The sequence below is a fragment of the Aquarana catesbeiana genome, linkage group LG06 (assembly GCF_042186555.1).
Source record: "Aquarana catesbeiana isolate 2022-GZ linkage group LG06, ASM4218655v1, whole genome shotgun sequence".
Classification (NCBI taxonomy): Eukaryota; Metazoa; Chordata; class Amphibia; order Anura; family Ranidae; genus Aquarana; species Aquarana catesbeiana.
In genome coordinates, this window is record NC_133329.1 from 413963451 (window position 1) to 413986392 (window position 22942).

Consider the following 22942-nt stretch of genomic DNA (forward strand, 5'->3'; position numbering starts at 1 on the left):
ATCCTTTTTCTTGGGGTGTAAATAAAATACCTTCTCTCCCCCCCCCCCTCTTTTCCATCAAATTGACGGCACTTTATATGCCCTTGGCTCTCTCAATCAACCGTACACTTATATACAATATATGATTATTTGTAAACTATTTAATTATTTTGTTTAATACTTTGCATGCATTGCAGTGTTTTATTTTGTCCATCCTCCCGGTGCGGGCCGCTGTGTTCAGCCCCGCGGCACTGGTTGGGTGCCTCTTTTCCTCCCCGCTTCCCGGCACGGTGGGGAGACCCAGATGGTTCTGCTAATCTCCCCAATGTGCGTTTCCCTACAGTTGAGTCCTCCCCTTGGGCCACTGTGGGGGCCTCCCCCGTGCCGGCGGCATCTCCTGATTGTCACTGGACTGTCAGTGACGTTGCGCTTTTGTGTTGGAGGCGACGGCTTATGCCGGGGCCATGCCTTCCGGAACGCTGAGGGGGCCACGTGCACTATGCCATTTTGGCGCCACAGACCCATTGGGAGGGTGGATGGGGAGGGGCCTGACACCTGAAGACAATGGACAATCCATGCAGACACTTTAAAACCCCACAGCTCCCGGGAGATCCTGAGGTGTTCCCTGGTAATGCTGTCATATACTAATACAAAACTGATGGAGTGCTTGGTAAGTGCAGCGTTTGGAACGCTTTTGACTGGCTAATCCTTGTACTTGTGTGACACCCATCCACTTTTATTTTCCAACATTGTGATTTATTTAATCCATACACTATTATCCCTATGTAGTATAACTTTAGTCCTATCCCCTTACTTTACATATATATTATGCAGTGTCACATCACTTGTTTGGCACCTAAACATATCTCCCTTTCATCATTTTATTTTATTAAATCATTTCCCCTTTCCCTTCTCACTTCACGTACATGCTCCCCCCCCCCCCCACTAATACAGGCACTCCACACTCACACCCCCCCCCCCCGTCCTCCACACATTTCACTTTTACACGTTTAACAATTTGTTTTTCAGTTTTTGTAGCCTCTTTGTTTTCACTTTTACACCTTTATTTGCCCCATCATTAGTCACCGCACATCATGCACTTTCACTTCACTAATCACATTACCACACCCCATCCCCCACCCAACCTTCTTTCACTGCTAGCCAACCCCTCTTATAACCAATCCAACTAACAAATAAACTATGCCATGGTATGTATAACTTAATGCTCCTATAATGTGAATCCATTATTGACCAAGTAACAACCAGCTTACAGCTGCTAAGCACTTCTAGACACTCCCCTATTAATTAATGACGACTCACAAAAAGTCTTTGCATGTCCATCTGCAGGTGCTTCACCCTCCATCCTCCTCTCCGGGTCCTAGAACGTGGCCCCCTGTAAGCTCAATGGACTTGGCGCCCACCCGGAGGACGCGGGGGGGACGTGCGTCGGCGATGGGATCACTGGACAACTACAATCCTGCAATGCTGGTTTGTGTGATACATCCTCATGTCTTCATCCACTCATTGGTAATCACACTTCTATGTGTATGGAGATATCATTTTGCTCAATTTGAAATGCTATACGTACATTTTCATACTGTCGTTAATCAAGATATTTTGATATTTTCCTAGAATATAAATCCCCCTGAAGAGACCCGAAATTACAAGGGTCGAAATGCATCTGGGTTTTTCATGTGGATACATACGTCATAAATACAATTGGCAAACCATGCTTGTACATAGGGTGTTCTTTGCTATGAGTGATGTTTCATGTCTGTTTTTGTGTCGCACTACCTATATGGATGATTCATTATTGTTCATTTGAAATTATTATTGTCTGTAAAATAAACAATTTTTTTTACATCAACCATTTCTATACAAATTCTTTGCTGCTAAAAAGCCCTGGGGAAACTTCCTGTTTTTTTAGTACTGGGGGTCATACCATTGGGCAAGGATGGAAGGTGATGTAAGTTGGGTAGCTATCTGGGCAAACATCAGAATAAACTGTCGGTAATACCCCACTAGACCCAGGAAGGAACACAGCTCCAGTAACAGTTTTTGGGGGGTGTAAATCATGGACAGTTTGTACTTTTGGTCTGGAAACACGCCTTCGGCCTCGACAACATGCCCCGAGTACTGTATCTTTTGCCTCATTGGGTGGCATTTGCTGGGCTTAAAGTGGAATTAAACTCCACTTTTTAACTTGTACCTTCAGGTAAGCTATTAACAAGTGGGTACAGTGAATATCTCCTAAACCTGCACTGTTTAGGAGATATTCACATAACATGCAGCTGGTGATGCCACCGCCATACCGTGCTGGACCTTCAGAACTTCGTGCCGGAGCCAAGGGCTCCCACACACATGCACAGGAGTAACATCATCGCGCCATCGGCCACTCATACAGCCAGAGCCCACAAACCCAGAAAGAAGACAAAGTGCAGATGGCACCGCCGGGGAGCCGTGAGAGTACTGTGCTGGAGCGCTCCATGTACAGGTAAGTCAGTTATAATGTACTAGTATGCGCTGCATACTAGTACATTGTGATTTAAACCTGCAGGGGGGCCTCATTGTTATTATTTTTCTTTAGGTTTACTACCACTTTAAGCTTTAGTCCATAGTCTTTCTTAAAGAGAACCTTCGTCTAAGCTCCAGTAGCAGTATCTTCTCTCCAAACAAGCCCTATAAGTGCGACATGATCTGTTCTAAAGGAGCTCGCTCTTATACTGGCAGCGCCATCACCGCATGGCAGTCGTCATCCTCTAAGGTGTTAACAGCCAGCTCCGCCACTAGCCGGGCTGGAACCTGGTATAGGGGCATGGCACTTTACAGTCTCTCCTGCCAATCTGCCAGGGGAATGTTAGAGCCATTGAACTTCGTTAGTAGGGCCAAGGCCAATCCTAGTGGAGCCATGCTGAAGCCCAATCTTTTTTCCACTGCTGCAAAGGACATATCCTGCCGACTGCTGCCAAGTGTAGGTGTGGTGCAATGTGGTATGGCGGCAATAATTCACACAGTCAGGTGCAGATAGAGAACTTGTATTGAAGTAATGCAAAGACAGTTCACAATAAACCTGGCGAGAAGACAGCCCAACTGGGAGCACTCACGGATTCCAATAGCATGTAGAGAGCAGGTTTCAGCCAGAGTGACAGTGTCTGTTAAGGGGGCAGAATGTGGCAGAGAAGTTGCTTTCCCTCCTCGTCAGGAACCTTTCCTAGCACTAGTACTGTCCCCCACAGACAGGGTACATGTCCCTACGCTACCCACTCACATAAAGCATACCAAGCAGTGGTGGCTGGTGTTCAACATTTTAGGGGGGGCACAAACGAACTGAAAAATTCTGAAAAATACTGAAACAAAAACATCAATTGCAGCCACTGTGCCATCAAATGCAGCCACTCTGCCCATCCTATGCAGCCAACTGTGCCCATCATATGCAGCCAACTCTTCCCATCATTTGCAGCCAACTCTGCCCATCATATGCAGCCAACTGTGCCCATCATATGCAGCCAACTGTGCCCATCATATGCAGCCAACTGTGCCCATCATATGCAGCCAACTCTTCCCATCATTTGCAGCCACTGTGCCCATCATATGCAGCCAACTGTGCCCATCATATGCAGCCAACTCTTCCCATCATTTGCAACCACTGTGCCCATCATATGCAGCCTCTGTGCCCAGCAAATGCAGCCAACTGTGTCCATCCTATGCAGCCAACTGTGCCTATAATATGCAGCCAACTGTGCCCATCATATGCAGCCAACTGTGCCCATCATATGCAGCCAACTGTGCCTAATCAATTGCAGCCTCTGTGCCCATAATATGCAGCCACTGTGCCCAGCAAATGCAGCCAACTGTGCCCCATCAATTGCAGCATCTGTGTCCATAATATGCAGCCACTGTGCCCAGCAAATGCAGCCAACTGTACCCATCAATTGCAGCCTCGGTGCCCATAATATGCAGTCACTATGCCCAGCAAATGTAGCCAACTGTGCCCCATCAATTGCAGCCTTCGTGCCAATAATATGCAGCCACTGTGCCCCCCCCTGCCCACCATCATCCTCTAAGCTGTTAACAGCCAGCTCCGCCACCAGCCGGGCCGGAACCTGGTATAGGGGCACGGCACATTACAGTCTCTCCTCCCAATCTGCCAGGGGAATGTCAGAGCTGTTGAACTTCGTTATTTAGGCCAAGGCCAATCCTAGTGGGGCCATTCTGAAGCCCGAATGCATGCCCAGATGACCGGTATTATATCCACGCCTTCTGATTGGCTGAGAGGCGGTTCTGTGTTAGCAAAGCAAATATTCATTTGCTTTGCTAACACACCTGGGTGGACTGCGAGTGCAATGGTTTGTGCTCGCAGGTCACCTTTTTTAAAGCCTCTTAGAGCCTATGGCTCTAATCAGGTGCTTCAAACCCCCCCCCCCCCCCCATAGGGGAACCCTATTCCTCTTGACTACCTGCACTTGCCTACAAAGAAGCATGATATGCAGAAGGAGGTCAAAGAGAGCTTGAGGTAAGCTGCTGCTGGAAGGTCATTACATGGAGACCTCATTACCTCAGCCCTTAAAGGTACCTGGAACTGTTTGCATAGGGTCATATGGCCAGTTCCTATTCAGAGCCTGCTGCTAAATTATTGGAACCACCAATAGCCCCTTCTAAAGGGTCTAGTGTCTTTGGTAGGTTGCTACTAAAGGAATTAGCTTTACCAACAGCTGCTGTTCCTTTTGTTACTAGGAGCCTGAGACATTAGGGCCACCATCAACTTTAATATTACTAGGTGGCTGCTACTTAACCACCATCCACTTCTGTTGATGACATAGGTTTGCCTGGGATATTTTGCTGTTTTGGGGATATTCTGTACCCCTAATCCTCTCTCCACTGGTGGTTGAGCGAATAAACTTCATAAAGACTAAAGTGACTGAAACCTAATTATCTTCCTTGGTGTTTTGGTGCGTTGTTGAGTGTAGCTATAGGCAAGTCACCACTAGTAAGGGTAGGAGAGCCCATGCCAGTCCAATATCTCCTATGAAAGTAATGCTACAGCTGTCTTGGTTGAGGCGACTCTTCCCTGCAATGGTAGCTGTAGTTTTTAGTTGAGTTTATATAATACAATGGATGGATTAACACAAAATTTGCTTATGGAAGTGGCTGCACCCAGTATACCATATCAATCTTTGTCATTTCAAATCCTTCTCCCTGCGGTGAAGCACATTGCTAAAGAATATGTTGGTGTTATTAAATGAACAATAAAAGTCATATTACCATGTTTCACAACACGTTGGATCTGAATTTGGTTCCCACGCTTGTCTATGGCTTTTTCTGCTTGTAAACTGACAGTATATTGGCTTCCTCGGATCTGGATTGTGATCTGGGCCTTGTTGTCATTTTTTGCCTCTTCCAACTCCAGGTTTGTCATCATGTCGAAGGGAACCATAGTTCCTCCATTACCATATCGCCATTCCACTAGGTTCCCGGTGAGCTCCGCTGCCCGCTCCCGGTTCTTTCTGTATTTTACCCTGTTTACAATCATTTCGATCTCCCCAGACACAAATAGGACATCCCGGGTTTGGCCCACAATCCGGATGGAGGGGTCGGGTGGTTTGTAAATAAGAGAGACCTGAAACCTTTTCTGGAGGTCGGAGATCTTCTGCACCTCGGCTTCTTCTAATTCAGAGATACATTCCTCTGTGATCACCTTCTCTGCCTGCTCATTGTCGATCATCTGCTGTAGCCAAGCCTTCGTTCTGTCCACACTCCTTTTATCTTCAGCACACAAGCTGAACACTGCAGGCTCAATGCCGTCCATCAACTGGAAAGTGGTGAGCTTCTGAACTCGCATTGGGGCTTTTGGTGATGTAAAAAGTTCTACAGAGGAAGAAAAGAGACAATGGCGTCACAGACTGCTCTGAAAGTGGAAATAAAAAATTGTGTACAAATAGTTTATGAACGCGATGTAGACCAGGTTTGGGTGACATGGATTTCAGCTGAGGAACTGGGAAGATGTTCTGTATAAAGTTTATTTGATATTTATTGTTTCACTGATTAAAATAGATGTAATACCAATCACCGAACGCTCAAACTGTACCCCTGTGTTTGTTTTCTATTGTTGGCATTCAATAGTATGGCAATAGTATAAATATAAAGAATATGAATACGGGGGCTGGCATCTTCTGCACACTGAAGGGCTTGGGTTGTGATAGGGATAAGTGAGCTTAGAATAGAAGTGCACACTGTGATTTTAAATTCCAAATACAAGTTTATTCCAATAATAGAGTGTTTGCAAAGTCAAGGCATTTCAGAGGTTGTAACTCCATCAGGGCTTAAAGGAGTTGTAAAGGCAGAAGGTTTTTTATCTTAATACATTCTATACATTGATGGTCTCTTAATTTAACATTATTCAGTAAATGTCCAAAAAAAAAAAGGTTTTTGCAAAAATGTGTTTAGATAGATTGCACAGCAAACAGGCGAGAAGTTTATAATCCCATAAATGAGCTCACAGAACCCTCACCTTCATATCTTGAAATTACAGCATAAGGTAATAAATAGGGATCTATTCCGTTATTCCAACTTCCTAAACACATTTTTGCAAAAACCTTTTTTTTTGGACATTTATTGGATAATGTTAAATTAAGAGACCATCATCGTATTGAATCTAATGCCCCTAGATTGATATACCAACTTATGGACAAATCACTTTTGCACTTTTATTATCCCAATTCATTGGGCACCATTTACACAGTGTCTATTTACTCTATTTATTGAGCACTTTTTGCACATTATTGCTGTAGCGCGGAATCACTATATGATTGTATGTATTTATGAGTGGATTGTGAACACTGAAAGATCCTGCTGCAGACAGCTTACTTCATTTCATTTGAATACACTTTAATGCACGGTACACACTTTGGTTATTTAATTGTTTATTTATAAAATTTATATTTTACGAGGGTTTGCCTGTTTTAATGATTAAGAGATTATTTTGAACACATCTTAGTAGCGCGAAGGCCTTCTATATTTTTACAAGTTGTATTCTATACATTAAGATAAAAAAAACCTTCTGCGTGTAGCAGGCCCCCCAGCACCCCCTAATTACTTACTTGAGCCCCTTCTCTCTGCAGCAATGTCCATGAGTGTCTTAACTGTCCCAGACACTCCTTCTAATTGGCTGAGACAAAGCAGTGGCGCCATTGGCTCCCGCGGCTGTCAATCAAAATCAGTCAGCCAATTAGGGGAGAGAGGGGGCGGAGCCAGGCTCCATGTCTGCATGGATACACAGAGCTCTGACTTGGCTCTGGTGCCCCTGTAGCAATCTGCTGGCTGAGGGGCACTCGATAGGAGGGAGAGGCCAGGAGCAGCAAAGAGGGACCCGAGAAGAGGAGGATCCGAGCTGCTCTGTGCAAATCCACTTCACAGAGAAGGTAAGTATAACATGTTTGTTATTTAAAAAAAAAAAAAAAAAAAAAAACCAACAAGCCTTTACAATCACTTTAAGAGAATGAAGCAAAAAAAAAGTGTATGTAGACTCAATAATCAGTATATAGTTGGTTGGTAGTGTTGGGAGTTAGCAGTTGATTCAAGCTCATTATTGAAACTGCATGCACTTTATCTTTGTTTTAATCTCTTGAAGAAGAAGTCTCACCATATATAACTTATCCTCATCCTTCCCCTCAGGGGACGAAGTACACTTTGCACTTTGTCCCATTCTGGTGTTGTGTATCCTGATCTAGCATGGTTGACATCACGCCCCTCCTCCCCTACTGCTGTCTGACCACACTGCCCTGTAAGAGATGAATAACTAGTTAACATTGATTGACAACACATAGTTACATAGCAGGTAAGGTTGAAAAAAGACACAAGTCCATCAAGTCCAACCTATGTGTGTGATTATGTGTGAGTGTTACATTGTATATCCCTGTATGTTGTGGTCATTCAGGTGATTATCTAATAGTTTTTTTAACCACTTGACAACTGGGCACTTAAACCCCCTTCCTAACCAGACCAATTTTCAGCTTTTGGTGCTCTCACATTTTGAATGACAATTACTCAGTCATGCAACACTGTATCTATATGAAATTTTTGTCCTTTTTTTCACACAAATGGAGCTTTCTTTTGGTGGTATTTAATCACCGCTGGGTTCTTTATTTTTTGCGCCGTAAAAGAAAAAAGACCGAAAAATCTGTAAAAAAAATACATTTTTCTTCATTTCTGTTATAATATTTTGCAAATTAGTAATTTTTCTTCCTATATTTTGGCCAAAATTTATACCGCTACATATCTTTGGTAAAAAATAACCCAAATCGGTGGATATTATTTGGTCTTTTTGAAAGTTATAGAGTCCAAAAGCTATGGTGCGAATATCTGAAAATTGATCACACCTGAAGTACTGACGGCCTATCTAATTTCTTGAGACCCTAACATGCCAGAAAAGTACAAATACCCCCAAATGACCCCTTTTTTGGAAAGAAGACATTCCAAGGTATTTAGAAAGATGCATGGTGAGTTTTTTGAAGTTGTCATTTTTTCCCACAATTCTTTGCAAAATCAAGGTTTTTTTTTTACTTTTTTTTTCCCCACAAAATTGTCATATTAGCAGGTTATTTCTCACACACAGCATATGCATACCACAAATTACACCCCAAAACACATTCTGCTATTACTCCCGAGTACGGCGATACCACATGTGTGAGACTTTTACACAGCATGGCCACATACAGAGGCCCAACATGCAGGGAGCACCTTCAGGCGTTCTGGAGCACCCAGGCCAATTCTGACATTTCTCTTTTACATGTAAAAATCATCATTTATTAGCTAGAAAATTACATAGAACCCCAAAACATTATATATGTTTTTTTAGCAAAGACCCTAGAGAATACAATGGTGGTCGTTGCAACTTTTTATCTCGCACGGTATTTGCACAGCAATTTTTTTAACGCTTTTTTTTGGAAAAAAAACTGTTTTGTGCTTTACAAAAACCAAAACAGTAAAGTTAGCCTAATGTTTTTGCATAATGTGAAAGATGAAGTTACGCCGAGTAAATAGATACCCAACATGTCACCTTTCAAAATTGCACGCGCTTGTGGAATGGCGCCAAACTTTGCTACTCAAAAATCCCCATTGGCGACGCTTTAACATTTTTTACTGGTTACATGTTTTGAGTTACAGAGGAGGTCTAGGGCCAAAATTATTGCTCTCGCTCTACCGATCGCAGCGATACCTCACATGTGTGATTTGAACACCGTTTTCATATGTGGGCGGGACTTACATATGCGTTCGCTTCTGCATGCGAGCACACAGGGACAGGGGCGCTTTAAAAAAATTTTTTTTTTTTTTATTGTTCATTTTACTTTAAAAAAAATTTTGACCACTTTTATTCCTATTACAAGGAATGTAAACATCCTTGTAATAGGAATATGGCATGACAGGTCCTCTTTACAGTGAGATATGAGGTCAATAAGACCCCACATCTCACCTCTAGGCTGGGAAGCCTGAAATTAAAAAAAAAAAAAATGATCCTGGCTTCGATCGTAGCGGTGAGTCGGTAGAAGCGCGGGAGGGGGGGACATCCCCTCTCGCCTCCTGTAAGAACGATCAAACAGTGGAACAGCTGATATGATTGTTCTTATGGTGTAGGGAATTGCCGGCTGAAAAAGCTGATATCTGAATGATGCCTGTAGCTGCAGGCATCATTCAGATATCCCCGCACAAAGTCAAGGACGTCGTATGACGGCCGGCGGGCAGGAAGTGGTTAAAACGCATTTTTTTTAACACAAAGTTGTCCATTTATACAATATTTCTACCACATTGCATGTACATACCAAAAATGACACCCTGAAATAGATTCTCCTGCTCCTCCTGAGTACGGCGATACCCCATGTGTGAGACTTCCACAGCCTGGCCACATACAGAGGCCGAGTACAGCCGAGCATGGCTCAGCATGGCAGGGTATGGCTGGGTATGGCGGGGTATTGCGGAGTATGGCGGGGTATTGCGGGGTATGTCGGGGCTTTGCAGAGTAATGTGGGGGCTTTGCAGAGTAATGTGGGGGCTTTGCAGAATAATGTGGGGGCTTTGCAGAGTATTGCACAGCATTGCAGAGCATTATGGATGGCTGAGCATGGATGGATGGATGACTGGATATCTCTGTGCAGCGCTGTGGGCACTACACATCCAGCCCACAGCGCTGCAGCCATCCATCCATCCCCCTCTCCGCTCACAGTGTACCGATCGGTACACAGGAGGGGAGGAGAGGAACCGGCGTCATCAGATGACGCCGGTCTGTTTACATGTGATCACATGTTAAACGGCCGCGATCACCGGGATGTGTTCGGGTGCGCGCCCCAGGGGGCGCGCGAGAGGGGAATTCTGGGAGGACGTCATAGTACGCCCTCCCAGAGTTATCCAACCACCCTGCAGCCGTCATTCGGCTATGGGCCAGTTGGTAAGTGGTTAAACTATCGATGCCCCCCGCTGAGACCACCGCCTGTGGAAGGGAATTCCACCTCCTTGCCGCTCTTACAGTAAAGAACCCTCTACGTAGTTTAAGGTTAAACCTCTTTTCTTCTAATTTTAATGAGTGGCCACGAGTCTTGTTAAACTCCCTTCCACAAAAAAGTTTTCTTCCAATTGTGGGGTCACCAGTCCAGTATTTGTATATTGAAATCATATCTCCTCTCAAGCGTCTCTTCTCCAGAAAGAAGTTCAGAGCTCACAACCTTTCCTCATAACTAATATCCTCCAGACCCTTTATTAGCTTTGTTGCCCTTCTTTGTACTCACTCCATTTCCAGTACATCCTTCCTGAGGACTGGTGCCCAGAACTGGACGGCATACTCCAGGTGCGGCCGGACCAGAGTCTTGTAGAGCGGGAGAATTATCATTTTATCTCTGGAGTTGATCCCTTTTTTAATGCCAATATTCTGTTTGCTTTGTTAGCAGCAGCTTGGCATTGCATGTCATTGCTGAGCCTATCATCTACTAGGACCCCCAGGTCCTTTTCCATCCTAGATTCCCCCAGAGGTTCTCCCCCCCAGTCTATAGATTGCATTCAGATTTTTGCCACCCAAATGCATTATTTTACATTTTTCTACATTGAACCTCATTTGCCATGTAGTTGTCCACCCCATTAATTTGTTCAGAACTTTTTGCAAGGTTTCCACATCCTGCAGAGAAGTTATTGCCCTGCTTAGCTTAGTATCGTCTGCAAATACAGAGATTGAACTGTTTATCCCATCCTCCAGATCGTTTATGAACAAATTAAATAGGATTGGTCCCAGCACAGACCCCTGGGGGACCCCACTACCCACCCCTGACCATTCCGAGTACTCCATGTCTCTGGCACCCTGTGTGTACCTAACAAGACAAGATCAATGATGTTGACATAGGCACAAACAAAAATGTGCCCGACTTGTGCAAAGACAGCAGTGTGGGCAGGAGCCACAGAGCACACTAGATCAATGAAGATGACGTCAGCACATATGACAGGTGCAACCAAGATACATGGGGACAGCAGAGGGGCCAGGAGCAACAGAGCGGACAAGATCAGTGATAACGTCAGCACGCTCAAGAGGCACGCCCCCTGAAAATACATGGTGACAGCAGAGAGGACAGGAGCAACTGAGCAGACTAGATCTATGTCAATTACATCAATGCTGTTTGACAGGTGCACCTAAGATGTGCAACAAAGCTCTGCTTGTACTACCAATTAGGAAACACCCACAAATCAGGCTTCGGCAAGGGAGGAGCTGGCAGGCAGTAATAGAGATAAGGAAGAGATTTTCTGTGCAACATTTCCTTTGGCAATCAGAGAGAAGTATTTCTACATTAATAAGTACAGTAGACCACCAGTTTTCATTGCTCACAAGACTTCTTCTTTTAGCCCTGATTAAGGGAGTAGAGTTACATGCACCTTGGCTTTGAAAACAAACAATCTATTATTGGAATACACTTGTATTCAGACATGAATATCACACTGTGGCCCTTCAATTGATGACTCTTCCAGGATCCTGAGCACCTACATACAGAAATCATTCTCCTTTCCTGTTCCTTCAGAATGGGCATCCTGGACTCCCTACACACTGGTGATTCTAGTGAAGAAGGATCTGGACAGTCCCTTCTTTCTTCTTCATGATTGTGACAGACCGAACCAGGACAGAGGCTTTTGGAGGGGACTGCAGGCTAGCCTCTTGCCTACTGACTATGGGCCCTGACTTTTAAGGGAACACTACTCTTTGGGAGATGTGTGTCTGGGGGACCCTTGGAGTGGTCGTGCTTCAGATTCAATTCCATATCAGCTCAAAGCAACCTGATTCTGCAGTCTCTGTTTAAGGTATTATGTACTTAGTGTCTTTGTCATTCCCATTGTTAATTGTGTCACCTATTGTTTCTGTCTGTTGGCTAATTTGGCTAACTCTTGGAGGATCCTAAATGATGGTATTCACCTTGTGCCAACTCTACTTCATTATATAACCATTGTGTGATATTTTGGGGAAAAATTTGGTTTTGTTGTTCATGTGGTGACTGACCTACTTTTGAAGTGTATAAAGTTTATAAAAACCTGAAATTTATGTTCAATAAACAGTCATTCCTTTTGTTCTCTCCCAACATCTTGTCTGTGTACGATGCTAGGGGTAAAGGACTGTTATTAGCGCTCGGTCTGCTGAAATGGTTAGGAAGGCAGGAAGCACTGTTTGGCTGAAGTACCTAATCGTGGTGCCAAGTGGTTCCATCACAATGATCATGTGGAAATCATTCAGCATAGGTTGCCTTATAAAATAAAAACAGTAGTATAGAAATAAACCGTCAGAGCACTGGATCATTAAAATACTAAAACAGCGCTAGAATTAAACATGATAAAATTATCACAACACGTGGTCATCCCCACAATAAAAAGTCTCTATGCAGTAGATGGTATTAAAGCGGGGGTTCACCCACACCGCTCAATAAAAAAAAATATTAAAAGCCAGCAGCTACAAATACTGCAGCTGCCGACTTTTAATACAAGGCCACTTACCTGTCCCAGGGTCCAGCGATGTCGGCAGGAGACGCTGAGAACCTGCTCGGTGCCAAATGTGACACCGGAGGGGGGGAGGGTTCCGAAAAGTGGAAGTTCCATTTTTGTGTGGAACTCCGCTTTAAGGACAGTTCAAAGCGTGTGATGTGTTGAATCACAGTGGTCCTAGCGTGCACCTTTCACCAGAGACAGTAATCCACCTCGTGAAGCACACTCCCCCAGGGGGTCAAACTCACCAGAAACCTCTTAATGAGACAGCCTTAAGGTTAAAAGTTCAGCAGCCACTCAAATACTAAGTCCTCATCACCAACAAGATCCACTGGTATAGGGGCTCCAAATATATGTCATAAAACACAAGAATAACAGCACATAGCGTAATCCTGTTTATTTATAGACAAAAACCCCCATACAACAGAGGACCCCTTAATATTAACTGCGTACATAAAGTAAAAATCAACAAGCAAATAGAGTATGTGACCCAGAGGGCACTATCACTATATTCAGCCGTCCAGGATAGAGCGAGCGTTTCCTTGCAAATGTCGCAATTACTTCCGGGTAGACAGAGATGAATGGTGGAGCGCAAATGTCACTTCCGGGATGTCGTGCTGGCCCTGACCGGTTTCGTCATTACAGACTTCCACAGAGGGCGTGGCCACACGACATTGCAATAGCCTTAAATATCCTCACCCTCAACACAACAGCCAATCAGGTGCACCTAGCAACAGATGACCAGAACTGGTCACTGTAATCTCATTGGGCGCGAGCGGCATAATGTTATACAGGGAACGAGGAGACACTTAAACAGATGGAGATCAATTACAATCTCAATACGAGTATATTTATAAGCTAAATAAGATCAAATAAGATCGATGGTGGGAGAAAAGCAACCTGAACACCACAAATAAATATCACATATGATTAATGAAAATAAAATAATGATAATGTTCCAACTACTACATATAGATGTCCATCAATAGCGGGAGCATTAAACCCGTTTGGATTAATATAGACATGGGAATGATATATAAACATATGTACTGGATACAAATCTTTAGTAAGGAGCATACATAAATAATAAGGATGGAAGGGTGATATTGCTATATCGGAGCCATCAGATACAAATATAAAATAGACAAACAAAGTGCCAGATCATAACTAAAATTAAATTATAGATATATAAAATCCTATAATCACCAGAGGATTACTATGAATAATACTACTAATATAAAAGAAGTATTAATGGAATAATAAAAATATAATATATGATCTCCTAGTGTATATGATATTTAAAGTGCCTTATGCCCCGTACACACAATCGGACATTGATCAGACATTCCGACAACAAAATCCATGGATTTTTTCTGACAGATGTTGGCTCAAACTTGTTTTGTCTACACACGGTCGCACAAAGTTGTCGGAATTTCCGAACGCCAAGAACACGGTGACGTACACCACGTACAACGAGACTAGAAAAGTGCAGTTCAGAACCAAGCGCAGCACCCTTTGGGCTCCTTTTGCTAATCTCGTGTTAGTAAAAGTTTGCGCTTTTTCAGACCGTATTTCTGCTGTTCAGTTTGTGCTTGTGGGTTTGTATCTGGTCTTCAGTGCATGCAGCGAGTTACTCTTGACTCTGTCATTGTGTTCTTGTTCATTCGTTACTGATTTTCAGGTCGCTCTTCACATGCCTTGCTGTTCTTCAGTGTGTTCTGTTACTTCGTTCTGAGCAGCCGATCGTTTTCTAGCCATGTTGCGTATGTGTACTCCTTGTAGAGTTCGTACTGTGCGGGGGCTTGGTGTTGGGGTCCTGACCTTGACACAAGTCCAGTCCATGAACAGGGTGGGGAGGAGTTCATGGACCAAGAATTGGTTGATTCAGCGTGACCAGTTCTGTCATATGCCTTTGCTCTGTGAGATCCGTGGGAATAATCCTGATGATTTCAGGAACTTTCTCAGGATGACGGACCCCGTGTTTCACCGTTTGTTGGCTTTGCTGACCCCCTATATTAGCAGGCAGGATACCTGCATGAGGCAAGCCATCACTCCGGAGCAGAGGCTCGTCGCCACCCTGCGGTGCTTGGCGACGGGGAGAAGCCTGCAGGACCTCAAGTTCGACAGGCATTTCCCCCCAGGCTCTGGGGATCATTATCCCAGAGACCTGTTCTGCCATCATACAGGTCCTGCAGAAGGAGTATATTAAGGTAAGATTTTTATCCTTTTATATTACATTTTATTGTATTTAATGTTTGATAATATATTGTATTTCTTTCCTGATTCCCGAATTACCATGATTGCAATATGCTGTGAATGTCCCCTTTGTCCTCATGCATGCTGGATTTTTATGTAATTTTTTTTTTTGTCCTTCATACATATTTGCCTTCGCTTACCTCCCCAGCATGCTCTCCTGGGCCTATATTCACCTAGTGTAGTCACTTAACAATGTATTTAGTCAGCTCCATAGTAGTGCTTTACCCTAAATACCCCCTAAAATGTTGAAAATTGTGATTTGTGCTTGAAATTCATGCAGAGTGCCAGAGGCTTTTTTTTTTGGGGTCACAAAATCATTTGGAACCCTCCCTCCCCCCAACTGCTAACTCAGCTGATACCAATTCTCTATCTATCCTCAATCCTCTATCTGCTGACTTTTCCAAACCCATACACACTATACCCATCTCTTTTGTGGTCAGATTTATGGATGAATTCCCCAAAACATGTAGTGCAAGGGCCTGCCTGTATACTTTCAAATGTTACTGTTTAAAGTTTTTGTATCCTATTATTATCTTGATAGGTAATAGAATGTAAAAATGTGCTAAAATGTGTACAGTGTGTATTTATCTCTTTCTATTATGACACTTCTTACCTGTCCAGTGGGCTGCCAATAGTGTAAAGTAAGGTGGGGCTGGCCAAAGTAATACACATTATTTAGGCATTCATCTCTCAATGAAGTGGAGAGGGTTACCTGTCCAAAACATCTCCCCCCTCCCATAAAATTTCCAAAATGGCCCATGAGAGGGGGGGGATGTATCTGATAGGTGGACCTTAGACCTTTGTCTTTAAATAGTCCCTAAAAAAAAAGTTAGACTGATGTTGGCAAAGAATGTTTGTGTCTAATCTGCTTTCCATGATTATGTGCAAAATGAATAATTATTTATTCTTGTTTTACTCCACAGTTTCCTTCCAACCCACAGGAATGGCAGACTGTGGCCTCCCACTTTGCCCAGCGGTGGGACTTTCCTAACTGCGGAGGGGCAATTGATGGGAAACATGTCCACATCGTCCCACCACCCAACTCGGGGTCATACTATTACAACTACAAGGGGTTCAATAGTATTGTGATGTTGGCGGTGGTGTTGGCTACTTACAAGTTCCTGTATGTGGACGTGGGGAAGAATGGCCGGATGTCAGATGGTGGAGTCATCGCCCAGACAGAGTTCTACAGGCATCTCCAGAATGGCAGCTTGGACTTGCCACCTCCAGAAGACAATGCGGAAGGACTCCCATTCGTCCCATGGCCCCAGACGACGTCATTGTGTGACGAAACGTGCGTCGGGAGGAGCTGACGTGCTGACGTCTCGCGTGTTCCGTCTGTTGGACGGGTGATCGCTGTAGCCGGCCGGCTCATGCTACTTTATGCTTGTATTCCCTTATACAATGTAAGTGTGTTTTTTACTATTTTAATGAATAAATTAGTTATCTGGATTACGCTATGTCGATTCCCTCTTTTCTCTTGGGGTACCCCTGAGTGACATTTTTTCCGCTACCTGGAGGTGTATGTGAAAGGTTTTTGCTGTGACCGATCCCTCTATGCGGTTTGGTGGACCATCACCTTCCAATCATCCCTTCTGTTCAAAGGCCCCGACCGGGTCAAGGTCACAAGCCTATTTGAGCTTGCCTTGTGGTAAGCATATAATTTTACTGGTGTTATCACATTGGTGCGGTGGAGGAATCATTTGTCTACCCAGCAACATCACTTTGGAGATATCATTATAGGTCTTCAGACTTTTTCACCTGCATCTAGATGGACTTGATTGATGCCCATTTAGAGCTGCTTTTTTTTATATAATTTTTATTAAACTCAATTTAGTTTATGGGCTGTTTTCACATATATGCACTTGTATATGTCATTAATATTGCCACTTTGTATGCTATTGCTGGTGTACACTTTGTTTATTTAGCGCTGCTACTTATTGTTAAATAACCCCCATTGTCACAGAAAAAAAACAATTTTCACACCAAAAAAGTTTAGGAGCTTTGAAAGAAGAAGCCACACATTGATGATTCTCAATATTTTTAATCCAAGCACAATCACATGTGCATTTATAAAAGCTTTTTAAAACCAAACAACATGTTTGTTGTATACAATATTTAGAGGTGACATTAATAAAAGTAGAAATGTCCTTTTAAGGTAAAACAGGCATGTTTAAAACCAACAATAAATACACAAATCTGGAATTTACAAAGTTCAACTTTGGAAGAAAGTGAAGGCAATATCAGACATGAGTATTTACAAACTGTGTTTGATATTGCGTTCAGATGGGGTGATGTCACCCCAGAAAAAGCCAAATTTTGAAGATGCACACAAAATGTCAACATGTGCTAGCTGCCATCATGGGGGATCAATGGACGTGTTTTGGGGGTGCAACCCCTTCCTCTCAGCTACTTTATTATTGAGGAAGGGGTTGCGCCTACATTGATCTCCCGTGATGGCAGATAGCACATGTTGACACAGTGTGTGCCTCTTCAAAATTTGGCTTTTTGACAATATGTAAAAAAAAGGTGCAACAAATTTTTTGGGAAAAAACGCCAACTACATTAGGGATTTCGAGGGGTTTTAAACTCTCCCTAAAACATCAATGATGTTCTTCATTTTGTTTTGATCATCATTGATGTTTTTCTGGATGTTTTCCAAATCCCTATTAAACCCCATTATCCCCCCGATCAGGATCTGGGCACTTTCACTGGTGAAATGACCTTCATCCACAACATCACGATCACCTAAAAATATATAAAAAAAACACACCATGTATTATAAATCTGCCGGCATCCATCTTTTACTTGAGCCTGTGGTCGCAGACACTCACCTGTTGTGGTGACAATTTCCACCATGTCTCCTTCCTCCTCCTGCTCTGCTTGGCTTTGGGGGATTTCCACTTTTTCCTGAGGTGGGGGGTCTGTGGTCTCCTCGGATGAGTGGTGTCCTCCGAGTCTTTTCTCCCCTACGTGAACAAAAATAGGTATACTTAGCACACAGATATTTGATGGCAGAAATAGGAATATGAAACATTGCTTGGAAGTGGGGTACAATTGTCTCTTTTGGCAGAGTTGCAAGATGAAGAAATATTTTTTTTTCCTTTGTCAAGCTAGAATACTTGCAAAGATAATAAAAGTATACACTGCGCTAAATTAAAAAGTATATGGTGCGGAGCAGCTACATACAAGGTGACAACAACCAAAGAATCATATGAAAGTAAAATGTAGCGCATAGATTGTGCAAAAAGTCTTCAATCAAGAAAACAACTGAAATAAAAAAAAAACAAATGTCCACAAATGGTAAACATAACAGTGGAAAAACTTATAAGTCTCTCAATAAAAGTGAATAAAGTCCAGTGAGTGAATGAAAAACAAATAACATGGAATGTCCCACTGAAAAAAATACGTGGATGTGAGATGGCAGATGTTATAACACGGGTAAATCATCAGATCGTCCCCAAGCTGTATCTCACAACTGCATGTGACTTAGTAAAGATGGTGTGTAAGAAGGATGCTGGAAGCGCCCAAAGGGTAGGGTAGGCTAGGGCGCTTCCAGCATCCTTCTTGTTGCCCATCTTTGTTTTTATACCCTGTGATCACATTTTGTTACCTGGCTTTTTTAGCAATAAAAATCCCACTTTGCTCATCTACACTATGTGGAGTTTGTTTATTTTTTCTCCACATACCCACTGAGAGATCCAACCAGCCTTCACTTCAGTTTTTTTACGTGACGCACTGTTCCCTCTGATTCGCACCTTGGCCATCCTTTGGGAGGACCCACCTGGCGGCCCCGGGAGATCCACGCAGAGTTTGACCCAGAAGGTTCACAGAGCTGTGATGTCCGCTTACAGGCCCTGAGAGGCAACCTGCTCGAGTGACTCCCTGTCGCTGACAAGGGAGTCCAATGTATCTGGTAAGAGTTTCTTACACACCATCTTTACTAAGTCACATGCAGTTGTGAGATACAGCTTGGGGACGATCTGATGATATACCTGTGTTATAACATCTGCCGTCTCACATCCACGTATTTTTTTCAGTGGGACATTCCATTTTGTTTTCCATTCACTCACTGGACTTTATTCACTTTTATTGAGAGACTTATAAGTTTTTCCACTGTTATGTTTACCATTTGTGGACATTTGTTTTTTTTTTAATTTCAGTTGTTTTCTTGATTGAAGACTTTTTGCACAATCTATGCGCTACATTTTACTTTCATATCAAGCTAGAATACTTACCTGTTTTGTACAAGCTTCACAGATGGAGACACCCCTATTATATACACTGGAGCACCTGTGTGGGGCCCCCTAATAAAAAAGGGTGTTCTGGTGTCCCACACTAGTGCTCCAGCATCCAGATGTGTAAACAGCTGCTGAGTGTCCTCTCCTTACACAGAATCTAGTTTGCATTTCATTCTAGTCACCAACCCATCTAGACACCAAAATTAGTTTAAGAGAAGTAGGCTAGCAAAAATGTATTGAAAAGCATATGGCCAAAACATGGTGTTTTCTATGCCGAACGAACAATGTTTCACACAAACGAATAATGTGCCCATGAACATGAAAGTTGCCATTTTAAACTGTACAACAGTTAAGAAAAGCACATGGAGCAGCACGAACGTTAGAAAAATCAAGAATAGGAACACAGGACAACTACTTACTTTTTTGCACCACTCTCCTGATCCTTCTGTACTGCTCATGCTCCCTTAATTTGGAGGTCCGACCACCGCTTCCTGAGTTAATCCTTGGATCGCCGTACACCAAAATTTTTCTGCAGACTCTTCACAACTTTCGTCATTATCTTGGCCTTTCTGACATTGGGGTTGGGGTAAGGTCTATACTTCCCGTCATAGTCGGCCCTTTTCAGTATGTCGACCATCTCCAACATCTCCCCAAAGGACATATTTGATGCCTTAAATCGTCTCCTTCTGGATCAAGACATTTCTGGCTCCGGGCTTTCCTCCTCCTCCTTCTCATTGCTGTAATTAGCACACAACTGCTGTGTCTCCGCCATGTGCTCTTCCCCTACTGCGCCGAACGAGAAGGGGCGGGGAATAGACTAGAAAGAATGTCAGGGGCAGGCGGAGTTTCACGCATGCGCAGTGTATATAAAGCTTAACATGCGTGTGTAGTACGTACGATCTGTGAGCAGAGGAAGGAGTATCGGAGGCACAGATCGTGATAACGAAGGTAAGATCTAAACTTGGGCCTATACTGCTTCTAGATTGAGGCCTATATTGGCAAGATTAGGAGACTTTAGCCTGACATTAGGGTTTGTCTTGTGTTGTGTCTTGCAGATAAAATGAATGGCTTCAATGACCACAATTTCCTCCCCCTGTTCATGGACAAATACAGGGAGCTGCCCTGTCTGTGGAACGTGAAAGATCGGCAGTATAATAATAATAAACAGAAGAGGCAGGCAGCGCTGGAGAAACTGCTGGAGTTGGTGAAGCCGGTGGTCCCCACGGCAACCATCCTCTATTTAAAAGCCAAAATTGGAGGCCTGAGGAGCACTTATCTTAGGGAGCGCAAGAAGGTCCAGGAGTCCCAGAGATCAGGAGCAGCAGTAGTTTATGTCCCCAGGCTGTGGTACTAAGAGAGACTGCGATTTCTGTCAGACCACACTGAAGTCAGGGAATCCCTCTCAACCCTACCTTCCACTCTTCCTTCCACCCTATCTTCCACGCCAGCTGAGGCTTCCGATGTCCAACCTGGGACTTCCAGCCAGGAAGAAGTGGAGGAGCCCAGCTGGAGCCAGGTATAGCATTGATCTACAGATTTCTAGTCAATAAATAAATGATGTTTACTAGATGTTATTATTGATCACTAATTGCTGATTTAATAAAGTGTTTTACATATCAATAGACAGTAGTGGGCAAAAATAATTGGGACAAGAATGAAAACTGCTGGGCTCAGAATGATAATCTGTTATATTTGTTAACATTCAATTTGCAACAGTCATGATATGAAAATTGTGTGTGATTGATGAAGAAAAAACTAAAACGATGTCCCTTTTTCATACACAGGAAGACCTCAGCCAGGAGGAGGCTGTGAAATGTGGCACACAGGAGGAGGCGGGGATTAGTGGCAGCCAGGAGGAGGTGGGGCTAAGTGGCAGCCAGGAGAAGGCCGGGCCCAGTAGGAGCCTGACAGAATCTCAGGCTCCTCCCCTCCGCCTTCCAAACAAAAGACCCAGGAAGGAGAGTAATGTGCAGGATTCAGCACTCAGGCTGATTCAGGAGGCTTCTGCGTCCCTTAGAGCCACTCCCACTCGTGAAGAGGCCTTTGCCTCCATGGCTGCCACAAAACTGAAGGACATGCAGGAGGGCCAACGCCTCATGTGTGAGGAACTCATTTATCAAACCTTAACTAAGGAGGTGAGGGGCGAAATTACACCCAATACCAACCTGTGTGAGTTGGACCATCCTCCTCCTCCTCCTGCCACAACTCCACCACACCACAGACACAGCGTGGAAGGAAGACCAGAGAGTGATGGCCTGGGTTCAGTCTGGTCTGACAAAAGACACTTTTGTATGACCACAGCCTGTGGACATGTCATCTGCTGCTGTTCATGATCTCTTGGACTTCTGGACCAGATTGTACTCCCTCATATATGGACTCCTCAGGCCACCAATTTTGATGTAAAATAGTTGATGTGTGCCCTGGGGGCCAAAGGCTTCGCCAATTTCTGCTGTTTCTCCAGCGTTGCCTCCCTCTTTGTTTGGTTATGAGCCCTTAATAAATTTTAGGTTTGATTTATTATACTCGCCTATGTGTGTTTTCCTTCAAAAAGGACAGTTTGTTGGTGAGGATTCAGGTACATTTCAAAAATACAATGTGAAATTAACAAGAGACACCAACACCAAACAATCTCCTTGAGATTAAATAATACAAGATAATAATGGTGTTGTGGTAACTTGACACACAAAACACACACAAAAATATTCTGGAGTGAAAAAAAAAAAAAAAAAAGATCAGGCTTGAAAAAATACAAATCAAAAAAAAAAAAAAAAAAAATCAAAAAATGTAAATTTTATAGTCAGATGTGACAAATCAAAATATATTGATGAAATCATGATGAGCACTGATTGGAACTGTAGTGGCACTGATTGGAACTGTAGTGGCACTGATTAGCACTGTAGTGTGCACAGATGGGCACTGTAGTGGCACAGATGGGCACTGTAGTGGCACAGATGGGCACTGTAGTGGCACAGATGGGCACTGTAGTGGCACAGATGGGCACTGTAGTGGCACAGATGGGCACTGTAGTGGCACTATAATGGCACTTATGAGCACTGTAGTGGCACTGATGGGCACTGTAATGGCACTGTAGTGGCACTGATGTGGCATTGATCACACTGTAGGACAGAACAGGGGGTCTGAACATGGACAGACAGTTTCTTACCATTTGTTACCCTTGGTGAGATATCTACCAGTCTGTGCCTGTCCTTACCTGGACCACCTCCGGCACTGGATTGTGAGCTCTGAGAGGTTCCTGATGCCGACACATTGCCCATAGAGCTTACTGAGGTATTTCTGTCCATCAGGCTGCTCCATTTTTTGGAAGTGACCTGAACAGGATGCAGAAAACAGCATTGAGCTTTGTTTAATCATTATTGCATTATATACTGTATGTACATTATACAAGGGGCCTGATTTACACTTTTTGCCCCATAGGCTTACTATTTTGGTATATAGCACACCAGTCCCTT

At 43.6% G+C, this 22942-nt stretch overlaps 1 protein-coding gene across 2 annotated transcripts in view; it reads right to left on the reverse strand.

The window, feature by feature from the left end:
* The window catches only part of LOC141147309 (protein mono-ADP-ribosyltransferase PARP14-like), a 181662-nt gene that overhangs the window by 73377 nt on the left and 85343 nt on the right, over positions 1-22942 (reverse strand). For both annotated transcript variants that reach the window (XM_073634520.1, XM_073634521.1), the window contains exons 11-12: positions 22684-22801; positions 5242-5844 (exon numbers count right to left, since the gene is read on the reverse strand). In XM_073634520.1, the coding sequence (XP_073490621.1) occupies positions 5242-5844; positions 22684-22801 (721 nt within the window). The remainder of the gene's footprint in view (positions 1-5241; positions 5845-22683; positions 22802-22942) is intronic.